This window comes from Silurus aristotelis (assembly GCF_946808225.1).
Source record: "Silurus aristotelis genome assembly, chromosome: 4".
NCBI classification, from domain to species: Eukaryota; Metazoa; Chordata; class Actinopteri; order Siluriformes; family Siluridae; genus Silurus; species Silurus aristotelis.
The window spans coordinates 1,319,531-1,332,238 of NC_139577.1; the positions used below are offsets into that span (position 1 = coordinate 1,319,531).

At 39.0% G+C, this 12,708-nt stretch overlaps 1 protein-coding gene across 44 annotated transcripts in view; it reads right to left on the reverse strand.

Annotated features, from left to right (window-relative positions):
- Positions 1–12,708, reverse strand: part of dst (dystonin) — a 124,283-nt gene that overhangs the window by 87,075 nt on the left and 24,500 nt on the right. For 24 of the 44 annotated variants that reach the window (XM_083539067.1, XM_083539100.1, XM_083539061.1 and 21 more), the window contains 5 exons: positions 11,319–11,380; positions 8,068–8,157; positions 5,935–5,970; positions 2,263–2,340; positions 211–303 (listed from right to left, as the gene is read on the reverse strand). In XM_083539067.1, coding sequence (XP_083395193.1) covers positions 211–303; positions 2,263–2,340; positions 5,935–5,970; positions 8,068–8,157; positions 11,319–11,380 — 359 coding nt within the window. Of the gene's footprint in view, positions 1–210; positions 304–2,262; positions 2,341–5,934; positions 5,971–8,067; positions 8,158–11,318; positions 11,381–12,385; positions 12,556–12,708 lie in introns of those variants that run through there. The other 20 variants (XM_083539087.1, XM_083539060.1, XM_083539098.1 and 17 more) reach the window with 3 other exon arrangements.

Genomic DNA, 12,708 nt, shown 5'->3' on the forward strand with positions numbered 1-12,708 from the left:
GGTCGACCTCTATACATTGTGTTAATATATAGACATGAACAAAGTTCCTGAGAATCAAAAATAACTCTTTAATATCAGACATAAAAAAGGTATTCATGCTGCATTCCTCAAAACTGTTCTGCCACATACTATAACATCATACGCAAGCAGCAACAGACGCAGAGCTGAATTTCAACGATTCCAGAATAGGTAAAGAAAAAATGCACTGACCTGAAAGTGCAGAATTATGGTCCATATTAACCCCAGTGTCAGTTTCGGGTTGCCGTCTGTGATGTCGTCGTTTCGGATGTTTACTAGTTTCACCTGTGGGAAAAAACAGACAATCTATCATTTTGAAACTCCTGCAATTCTTTAATACTCTGTCTTGACACCAGGTGGCGTATTAAACTCCCTCTGGCTGTCCAAACAGCTGAGTCACTTGCTGGCTTCAAATACAGTCATCTGAAGAACAATGCGTATGTTCTATTAGTTTAATCAGCATGCTATAACATGTCTCACAAGCTGGCTCAGTAGAAGAATCGATGATAATGTTTTCTACTGATGCTTCACTTTGTATTGTCGTCTATTTAAAAAAAAAAGGATGGTTTATAATCAATTCCAAAGGAAAATAATAGTATGGAGAAATTGCACACTGTAATAAATGTATGAAAAATATTAAAAGGTAAATTCACATTCTCATAATGGAAGTCAGCTTTTCAGGCACATTCATTAAAACCCTGTTTCTCAGTACAATGATGGGACACATGCTTATAGACAGAGAACGAAAGACTTGACACATCGCTGTGGCATAAGAGCAAATTAAATTAGGGTATTATTTCAGTATAAGGGGTTCCTGATGTCTGATTCCTACTCGAACTCGGTTCCCATGAGAAAGCTCTGAGAGAGAACATATGTGGATTATATGTTCTGTATCTTCCTGTTGTGCATTTGTCATGGTTAATTATAACATTAGCACTAATCAGGAAGGGAAATTCCTATATGTTGTACTGGTTTACAGTAACATTCCTGCACCGCAACATGGAGAGGAAAGTGATTCGTCACACACTACATACCGATTTATGGTTTCTTGCCCACTCCCTCTGCTCAGTCTACTGATTTAAAGCCCACCATAGACTGCTGCATGAGAACAATCCAGCACATTTATCATCTCAGAGGTGCTCACACAGGGGTCTAAAACCCTGCTCACTGGCAGATGGGCTACAGTCAATGCCGTCTATGTGATCTATACGCTATTTAGTGCAAAGAGTATGATTTTTTTCAACATAGTTACAATGGCTTATCATTATCACAATCCACCATTGTTATATTATTTAATCACTCGAGTGTAATTTGTGTCTGAATTTTCTAAACTTCTCATTTCAGCTTTAAACCTACCGGTTTTTAAGTTTTGTTTTCATCTACTATCCGTCTCTTTTAGACTTTCTATAGCAGTACAATTAAGACGCCAGCAAAAAGCTCTAGAGCTCATCAGTGTACTGAATATAGTCTGTAAAATCCAAGAAAGTTTAACAGTTTAACTTGGAATCATGTTAAATGTATTCACGTTTGTATTAGTTTATATCTCGTACATTGCTGTTTGGTGCTTGTAAGTGTAAATGCACACTGTCGGAAACCAGAATTCCTTATTTGCTCAGGCATATTTAATAATAAAGCTGGTTTCAATTCTGATTTTAATAAACTGGGATTTTTGCTGTAGTTAATGTTGCTTGTAAAATTTTTGCTATGGTAATGGCTATTTCTATCCACAAGAGGGCAGTAGAACACAAAAAAGAAAAAAGGAGGACACAAGACTACACAAGGAACATTGGATTCGTTTTCTCATTAGTGGCTTTCATTGTTAGCGATCATAAGGTGATGTGGTCCAGCTGTAGTAAACCACAACAATAAAAAATGACTAACAACAACGTGGTGACGGCTTTTCTTTCAAAAAGCCTGGAATTCAAACGTGAAATTTAAGTTCAATCAAATTTATAATACCGACAACAAACCCAGATTTTCCAGCACACCTTTAAGTCATGAACACTCGGGACCCAATTCTGTCACATTAATATAAAGAATGAGCCTTGCTTTTATTACAAGGAAGCAAACATTGAGATCTTCGGAGTGCATGCTATAAATTCAAGCGCGCCTCCGTTTGTTATTCCCGTGGGCGACAAATCCAATTTCCCATCAGCCTGAGGCGATTGTGAATAACCGTCTGCATGTCAATGAGATCATCAGTGTGAGATTCGAGGACGAATCCTCTGGAATGTTCAGGCTTACCTGCCGCCTTTTCAAGTAGTCCAGTGCGATCTGTACGTTCTGCAGTCTGTGGAAGCGCATGCGGCCTTTCTCTCGAGGCTGTGACGGAGAGACGGAGGGGAAAGAAAAAAAGGTGAGTGTACATCATTCTGCAACATGTCACTTATCAGCTGCATGTACTCACTGCATCCTCAGCCGCAACAGCAGTATGTCCCTGCTTTAGAGATTTCTGCAGGGAAGAGAAATTCACTAACCCCTATTTCATCAAGGGTCATGGCATCCATCAGACCTGGACATGTTCTGTACTGATACAAACCCATGCAGGTGAAGCTGAAATGACTCTCCCAGTGATTTAGAAAAGCCTCAGGGATGCATCGATACTATGATTTCGATAGCATGCGATTCAAAATAAATATCCTGCTTATGAGGATTTATTAATCTGAGGGAGTGGGAAAGCATGGGTTAGCAATGTGAGACCTGCTAGCAACAAACTCGTCATGATGGGTTTCAGGTTTAAGAAGTTATGGGATCTGTAAAACAGATGAAGCATGTTGGTGGTTGCTTTGTTTAATTGAACAAAAATTAATTAACAGTGCTCAGTGCTCGCCAAAATAAAGTGTTCTCATAGAACGTTAAGCATGACCACACTCACCAATCCTGCAATCTGCACGCTCAGATAGGTCTCCCTTAAGCTTTTAAAGACACCATTAGATATTTGATCAGGTTTCTTGTAACGTATAAATGTCACCTTTTGATATTTCCACAGTAACGCAGCTCTGATTGGATTGCTTTCTTTAATCTCGAAATACGCACGGTTTAAGACCAATACTCAATATCAATATCGATGCATCCCAATTATGCATTCGAGATGTAAAATGCAAACCAGCTCACGCACTCGCTTAAAACCTGTGAGGTGTAGCTGCTTGTGCAGAACAATGAAGAGACTCTGTGGTGTCTGAAATGTGAGTTATAGGACAAACAGAGCGTGTGATGGAGGAGCAGACAGCCAGAGGCGGACCGACCGGAGCATATCGGCGCTAAAGCATGAGGCAGCGAAGCAAAAATCATTTACTGCACACAGTCGAGAAGACAAAGGAAGAGGGACGTGTGTTATAACAGGAAGTCCAACACACTTTGCAATGGCAGCATTTCTTAATAATCGTCGAGGAAGATCATAGGCTCGATATGGAAAATGTGTCAGTAATTACGAGGTGTTAACGTGCAGCAGTTTGCGGAGCTAAAAACGTGGGACAGAATCGTTTTATACAGTCTGATGAAGCAAATTTAAAACGCCTCCTCCGCCTTGTCTTTCATGCACGATGTCTATTCTCAGTTACTGTCAAAATTCATGTCTGGTTAGAAATAAAAGGTGCAAAAACTGTTAGATTAAAAAAAACTATTTTTTTTCAAGTATTCAAATCCCCTTTATTTGTTCTCATTGTTGTTATGCTGCAGTCTGATAGCGTTCTTTAATCGTTCAAACCGATTTAAATTCTCTTAGATCTACACTCAGGACCCCATAATGGCCACGTGAAAACAGAATTCTAGAAACGTATCTAAATCTGTGAAAAGAAAATACTAAAATCTCACGTGTATATAAGTATTCAGACCCTTTATTTAGCACTTAGTTGAAGCACCTTTGGCAACAATTACAGCTTCAAGTCTTTTTGGGGTCTGATGCCACCAAGAAACCAAGATTGAACAGCTTGGCCTCAAATTCAAAATTTTATGTCTAAAGGAAATCAGGCACTGCCCATCACCTGCCCATACCCATCCCAAAAGTGAAGCATGGTGGTGGCGGCATTGTCCTGTGGGGGTGTTTTTCTGCACAGACTTGGCAACTGAAGCAAAGCATTTAGGACCTCTGGGCTAAAGGTTCACCTTCCTACATGACAACAATCCTAAGCACACAGCTAAGACAAGGTCCTGGAGTGGCCCAGGCAGACCCCTGACCTGAACTTGATTGAACATCTCTAGAGAGAGACCTGAAAGTAATTGTCACCTGAAGCTCCCCATCCAACCTGCTCCAGCTTAAGAGGATTTGCCATGAAGGCCGGTAGAAAATCCTCCAATCCAGGTGTGTAACGCTTGTTGCGTCAAACCCAGAAAGAATTTTAATTGTTGCTAAAGTGGCTTCAACTAGTTATTGAGTAAAGCGTCTGAATACTTATGGACATGATATTTCAAGGTTTTTAAAAATACATTTACAGACATTTCTGGAAATCTGTTTTCACTTTATCAGTAAGGGGGACTGAGTATAGATTATAGATATGAGACTGCAAGATAACAACATTAAAAAAGTAAAGAGAGTTTGAGTACTTTCTGAAAGTATAAATATTTAATCAATGATGTCAATGATGTGGCATTTAGTGAAGATATAATGAGATGTGATGAAGAACATGAAGAAAATGAATATATATGAATAAAATATGTGAGATTGCTGCAGAATTTGGTCCAATTTCAAATCCACAGAAAGACAAAGTGGTTTATAGAAATCACAGCAACTCAATTGTAAAGAAATTCAAACCCTGCATTCATACTAGCAAGTGACAGCTTCAGCAATTTCACCAACATCTGGAACGATAAACCTTTTAAATCTATGCAAAGTCAAATCCAAACACATCGAAACATCTGGTGTTTGGAAGCTCAAACGGTTCATCGTATGGATGGCGCCCTCAGATATTTCTACAGGCCCCGATCACTGCATTTCTTTCAGCTTTTTTCCCCATGCAATATATGACCTTTATATTTATTAAATATGTAGCTAGAGAGCTAGAGACATGTTTATCTTAAAAGGAAGTAGCGGAGATCATCTCTATTGAGTGTATATAGTCAGTAAATTATCGATAAATAAAGATTGTATGAAGCCTAGAATATAGACATGATAATCCAACTGGAATAAACTCTAAACCAAAAGTGTTGTGTAGAAAACAATTTCTACAATTTCTAATTGAATCTATAAAAATCCTGGACGGCACATAAACATAATCAACACAATTAGCGGTCATTACACCTCATTAAAGACAAAGACACTATTCTAGCACACGATACACATGTATTATTATGCTGTGCATGTGCTTATTATTAGTGACATTATAAACACTATATCTGTGTAATTAGTTGAAAGACACTTGAACATGCCTAAAATCTTGTTGGGTCTTCATTCAGGTAAAACTACATTCCTGGGTTATGATTTTGACGCTTGCTCTGATTGAGTAAATGAATAATGACAAATGGACACAAACAGATGTTGCATTTGGATGCAAGAACTAAAAAGACAATGACGAAATTCCACAGCGCATTGAGTTCAAGATACACTAACAGAACGATATAACGCTGGTTATAAGTGAAGCGCCAGGAATTGCAGTCAGGTCTTTTAGTTCACGAGCGTTACGAGACGCAATCTGAAGCACTCCATGGCAACCCCATCAATGGCCGAGGCTCTTTTCATACCAAACAGGATCCCTGAATTAAAAAAAAGTCTTAATTTCACTCCTACAGTCCACCATCGAGAGGACGAGCTCGCTGGCTTTAATTTAACAGTCACTGCACACATCTTCATTAGTTGCGTTACAGAGGGGGAGGAGGTCATGCGACCAAACCTACCCCCTTATCCTCATCATCATCATCATCACCATCATCCTCCTGCACACGGCCATGCTGCTCAACCGTGCATGCTTCGGCTGAACTCACCAACCGTAACGTCTTCAGAAAATTGCGCTCCCTTGGCTTAACCATGAGAGAGCAAGCAAAAACAAGAGACAGACAGAAAAACAGAGACAGACAGACAGACAGACAGACGGGGATAGATGAGATCAAGAAGATCAGACGAATAAAGGGAGATGAACAGAATGAGAGAGAGATATATACAACAGAGAAAGAAAGAAAAGAGAAAACAGAAACAGCGGTAAACAAAAGAAAGGCGTCAGTTACTTTCTCAGACAAGGCCAGTACTTCAAACTTCACTCAGAAACACTGAATTCAATGCATTTCCATTTGTTATCGTTGACACACCCTTATTATTTTTCTCAACACTGATTTATCTCACCAGTGGGTTTTTTGTGTCAAGGTTGAAAATCTTGAAATGATCCTTTAGCAGCATGCACCTGTGTTTATCCACTAAACACTACCTGTACATATAAATATATATACTCACAGGTAGTCACTAACTTAGAGTGCAGATGCGTTCTTATGGCCCCATCATGACGTGAAAATATCGTAAGTCGAGACATGGCCTAGCCTATCCAGGAGTCTTAAAGATTGGTGATCAGTATGGGGAAACGATAACAGTACCGTAATGTATAAACTATACAGTATGTGTGTATGTATGTATGTGGAAGATGCGCCAGATCGCGAGTGGAGGGCGGAGAATACGCTGCTACCTTTCCTGACCACGCAAAATTTTACATATTTTCACAATCGTACGTCTAACCCTCGTAATTTAGGGACCATCTGTATATGTATATATATATATATATATATATATATATATATATATATATATATATATATATATATATATATATATATATATATATATATATATCCCATATTTTGTGCAAACAGTATAGGGTGTCCCAATACTCAATCAATCAATCAATCAATCAATCAATCAACCAACCAATCAACCAATCTATGTTACAGCTACATAGTATATATATATATATATATATATATATATATATATATATATATATATATATATATATATATATATACTTCATGTCTAGCTGGTTTGTGGCTGTAACATAGAGAATTACTTTGAAACCAATACAACATAATGGCCTTGCTGACTGGCTAGGCCATGTTGCATACTGCTATGATAGTGAGATTGATTGATTGATTGATTGATTGATTGATTGATTGATTGATTGATCGATCGATTGATTGATCGATTGAGTATTGGGACACCTGACTTTTCCAGCAGTATGAGCTTCTTCCCCAAACTGTTTCCACAAAATTTGGGACATCTTTGGTTTCAGTATCACCAAATTTTCCCTTTAAGCCTGTTCCAACATGACAATGCCCCTGTGCACAAAGCCAGCGTCATGAAGATATGCTTTACATGGGTTAGACTGGAAGATCCCAGGCCTCCTCGCCTCACCTACATCAGTATCTAACTTTACTAACACTCTTGTGGCTGAATGAATCTCACACAAATCTACACAAAATCTAGTGGAACATCCTACCAGAAGAGTTAAGTGTATTAAAACAGCGAATGGGGACTCAATGTGGAATGGGTTGTTCAAAAAGGTCAGGTGTCCACAAACCTTTGCCCAAATAAAGTTAATAAAAATGAATAAACAGAGGTCTAGCATGTTGCCTGGTGTGTGAGTTAATTGTTAGATCTCATTCTCTCCTGAACCGTGTAAGATCTACACCCAGTTACCATTAAAATGGTTCTAATGACAATCTGTACAACTGGCTTGTGAATGAAAAAGGAGCATTAATCACTAAAGCATGCAAACGTGCTAAATCTTGCAAATACATTAGCGCAATCAGCAGATAAAATTACAAACAAAGTCTGCAGATAAGCCTACACACAGGTTACAGTCTGAGAGCAGTCTGTAGGTGAACTGTTTTAGACTCTGCACAGCAAAGTTATGCACAACACGTTCATGCATCTGAGTTAGTCGTGCTATTTAATATTTAGTGACACACGAGGAATGTGGACTGCTGTGAAGCTACTCCAGAAGGTTCTGAGCTGGCCCTTACAACATTGTGAGGTTACCACAAGAAAGTGCTAAATAACACGATTACACGAATCTCAAATCCAAAGCGGGAGCAAATACACACGTCAAAAAGAGAGCAAAAAATTCAACTCACCAATTTGTCACCAGACAGGACTTCCAACAACGAGATCAGGTTATGTCCATCTCGCAAATCCTCATACAGGTCGTTGACGTGCTTTCGTACCTGGACAAACGAGAGTTTTACTATCTACACAACCGCAGGTGTTTATTATCATCATAATATAAACATTAAGCAGATAATTTTTTTTTTTAATATCTAAAAAAATAAATAAAAAACTTATTTGAACCAAATTTCACCTGAAAATGACAAAATAAAATGTAAATGACGACTAAACAGCAATGCAGAGGAAACATTTAAGTATAAGGAAGTGTTGGTTCGGTTCATTAAGACGTTGGACTTGAACCCTCAATTGTTAGTTGTATAAATGCATCAATGCTATAAATGTAATGTAATATATTGGTCAGATATGGGTGCCATTACTTTTGTTTAGTCCTGTTTGTCTTACTTAATATTGTTCTGTGTTAGAAGAGAGAACGAGTAGAGCTTATTATAACAGAAGAGTGGAGGTCATTAATTTGAGGGCGATCGACTAGCTGCAAAAATCTATACCGATAGTTTTTCCGGGCTCTGGTCTGGTGTCATTATGAGAGCGGCCTCTAGAGGTGAGTCAATAATGCCGTGTGCTGTTTGTTTTTTCGATTATATAATTATATTCATTAATTAATATATTCATATTTATTTAATTTAGCACTTTTTCATGAATCAGTACTATTTTACATGGATGTTTTTTTATCCAGTTTAAAAAATCAATTGATCAACCAGCCTAGATATCGGTATCGGTAAGGTATCGGTTGACCTCTAGTTATTATATAGTTATTAAAAAAAAGCACCTAGCAATCTTATGTTTTGGTGTCACCCACTTTTGTCCATATTGTGTATATTAGATTGCATTAGAATGATTCTTTAATGATACATAATAAATATAGTACTGTTCATTTATTCACTTTTAATCCAGTTTGGCTTTTTTACTAACAGCTAATGAGGGAAATCTTATCTTCAGGCCCTTTCAATCTGCCTCAACAGATTTCTAAGTCGGCCACTCAGCATTCTGCCTCACTGACCCACTTTAACCCAGACACACTGCCTCCTAGTTATTACAGCTGAAACACCCACTGCCTCCTGGTTCCTTTTAAGACCTCAAGCCTCCATAACAAAGCAGCTACATTCACAGTAAAATCTCCATACTGCATTCCCCACAACATACAGCCTCCTTTCTTCCTAATTGCTTAAATTATGTTTAAAAAAGCACTAAATGATTTATAGTCCAAACTCCAGTGAAAAAGAAAATCACACTTCATCAGACAGATTTATGTAACTTCTGTCTGATTATCACACTGATAAATGATTGTTTCCTGACAGCATGACATCCAGATAAACTGCATTTCTGTTCATCTGCACGTTTCTGCTGCTGGCAACACACAGAAGGAGATTAAACTCAGCCTGAAGGCAGCAATTTGTTCTCAGTTAAATGCAAATCGCATTAGTAAAATATTTGTGGTTAAAAATGCATCCTATGGGTCGACCCGAACCGGTATTTTTCCTGTCTTCCTGTATCTCGTCTGATCTTTTAAAGATGACCCCCTGCTTCTAAAGCGGTTTTGGTCGGCTAGACAATTTCCCTCTCTGTCAGATTATTAATCATCTGGTGTGTGACGTTAAATATATTGCTTCAGTTTGGGAAAGTAACAAATATATATTTTTGGCACAGAATTTATTACACAATGTTTAATACACAATCCGGAGTCGAACGTTCTTCTGAAAATCCTGACTAAGATGTAAAATAAACAAATGCCACTTTCTCATTGTCCTGTAAATTTAGGAGTAAGTGTTCATTCTGAAGGATGTCCAACAAGTCCTCGCTTGTTCTAGATCTGAGCAGGAATCTGTAAAGCTATTAGTCAGAGTCGGTACATGCTCAGGCCCAGCAGATAATTGGACCTTATTCAGAGCAAAATGCTGGCAAACCAGCTTAAAGTGTTTTGTTTTTGGGGTGAACCACGCCTTCCTATTTGGAAAAGGTATTCATTACAAGCAGGCTGGTACCACTTTAGACACATCACACAACTAAATTATGGCAAATATAATAACCGGTGCAATTTAATGTGTTCTGCCTCTAGTGCTACAGTCTGATCCTCTGCCTCTTTCAAACCAACCATCCGCATGTTCTCCCTCATCACATCCATAAACCTCCTTCTTGGTCTTCCTCTTTTCCTCCTTCCTGGTGTCTCCATCCTCAGCATTTTCCTACTGATATACCCCATGTCCCTCCTCTGCACATGTCCAAACAATCTCAATCTCACCTCCCTCACCTTGTCTCCAAAACTTCCTCGTTTCTAATTCTGTCCATCCTCGTCATGATTGAAGATGAATTAACCTGAAGCCTCGTTAAGGATCGAATTTGTGCAGTTTTTCAGACGAGATCCTGTGCAACCACCAAAGGTGTTTAAGTCATGACCTTTTCATCATCAGGAAAATAATACCAGGATGTCTTCTGCAATTATTATCTCTTCCTTCCTGCCTGTAGTTGGACTGACTCCTATAAAGTGCTGAAACAGTGTGTGTGTGTGTGTGTGTGTGTGTAAGTGTGTGTGTGTGTGTGTGTGTGTGTGTGTGTGTGTGTGTGTGTGTGTGTGTGTGTGTATGGTTCCAATAGAAGGGATAAGATCCTGATTCATCACAAATAAAACAGTTATTGAAGATGAATGAATGAATGAAAGAAATTGCAGAAGTTCGGTTGCTATAAAAAGATCATAACACAATGTATTTTTATCTCTTCCTCCTGTTTCAGTACTCAAATCAGACTCCAACCACATACGTTTGTACCATCTACATCACATGAGGAACAAGAGCAACAGGAGGCAAATTTTATCATAAGAATATATATATATATATATATATATATATATATATATATATATATATATATATATATATATATATATATATATATAATATATTCATTAAGATATACAATCATATAATTAATAAATCATAAATATAATATAGCGCTCTCCGTGCAGCGTGCAGTCTCGCGTGTAAAAACAAACAGCACGTGTTTCGCCTCTAGAGGCCGCTCTTGTAATGACAGCGAACCCGAAGCCGAAAATTGGTATGGATTTTTTTGCCGATAGCCGCAAGAACACATTGTAATCATACTGACTGAAACTGACACGTTGGCTTGTTATCCTACCATTTCTTTTCCTCCTTTCGTTTTCTCATAACATTCGTCTTACAAAACCCACCTTGAGAAGATAAAGACCCACCTTGAGGAGATGCTGGTTGATCCATTTTGTAAACGTCTTTTTCTGCACTCTGTCTCTTTCATCTGCAAAAAAACCCAATACGTTAGCATGAGTTTGCGCTAAACTTTTACACACTTATATGCTATACATCTGTGTTTCTGCACTGTAATTACATGGTTTAGTCAAACTGGAATTACAGTGGCACACTAAATCCAGAAGCGTCCCATATCCTGGAGTTCCCCCTTTCTGCATGGTGCTGCTTTATTTATATTCTCACACAAACCCAATAACACCAGTATTTTCTCAACTTTTTCCTTCTCACACACTACCGAGTTTTGCTTCGAAACGAAGCTCAGGAGCACATTTTCCCTGCTGTGTGATTCAAATCTTCTGAAAGGAAGGACATTTATAGAAAGCTATATTAAATGATCTCCATGAGGCACTGGCTCCATTACATACTGCTCCTGACCACAGTGTTTTCTCCTTTCCAGTAACCAGGGTGACAGTCTGTCTCCACGCCCATGCCTCACACACAGAAACACGAGTGTCCTGGTTTATTCAGGAGATGCAAACACAGAGATATGAATTAATAATAGTGGTGACCGGGTTCTTTCAATGCTTCTGAAGCTGAATTGGTATTAATATAAATAAACTGCGAATCCAATCCAAAATCTGGACGTCTTTGTCCTTCTGATTCAGACACATCAATCCTGAAACAGTAAAAGAGCCAGGACGAAAAATCTGCCTGACAAACGTATCATCATTCATGCACTGATTAGATCACGTGACAGGAGTATTTCCACGTGCTCGTGCGAGAAAGACAACAATGACAACAGTGCGATGTCGACCTGTCAGCAGAAAGAACGTTCACGTCACACTACACACACCACAGTGCATCTGAATCCTACAGTTTTCCCAACATGCTGCTTTGCATTAATAAAGACGCCCTGGACTTTTGACTCGTTATCTCAGACAAACACGACCTTTCCCTTTTTTCCCCTCGAACTCCTTCTGCAAAGCGAGAGCACGTAGGTCCGTCAGACAGTAACGAGGCGATGTAAAGCAGGAAGTGGAGAAGAGCTACTGACCCATGCAGCACATGAGCATCACCAGTTGAGCCCTGATCTCCCGCTCGCTCTTCAGAAGGTTCAGCATGGTGCCAGGCAACTCTGCTACTTCCAGCTGTGCATGGCTTATATTCCTGCTGTGGAGAACGTGTGTGTGTGTGTGTGTGTGTGTGGCTGAGGGAGTGACTCCTAAACTGCCGAAATGCCTCTAAAGAGGAGAATACTCCCTTCTTCAATGAACGAGTTCGGTCAGGTTTTCCAGCGTCACAGCGTGACTGGCTGAGCGAGCGAGCGAGAGGCTTCAGCGCATGGAGGATGTTTACTTTCTGGTAAAGGAGGGTGTG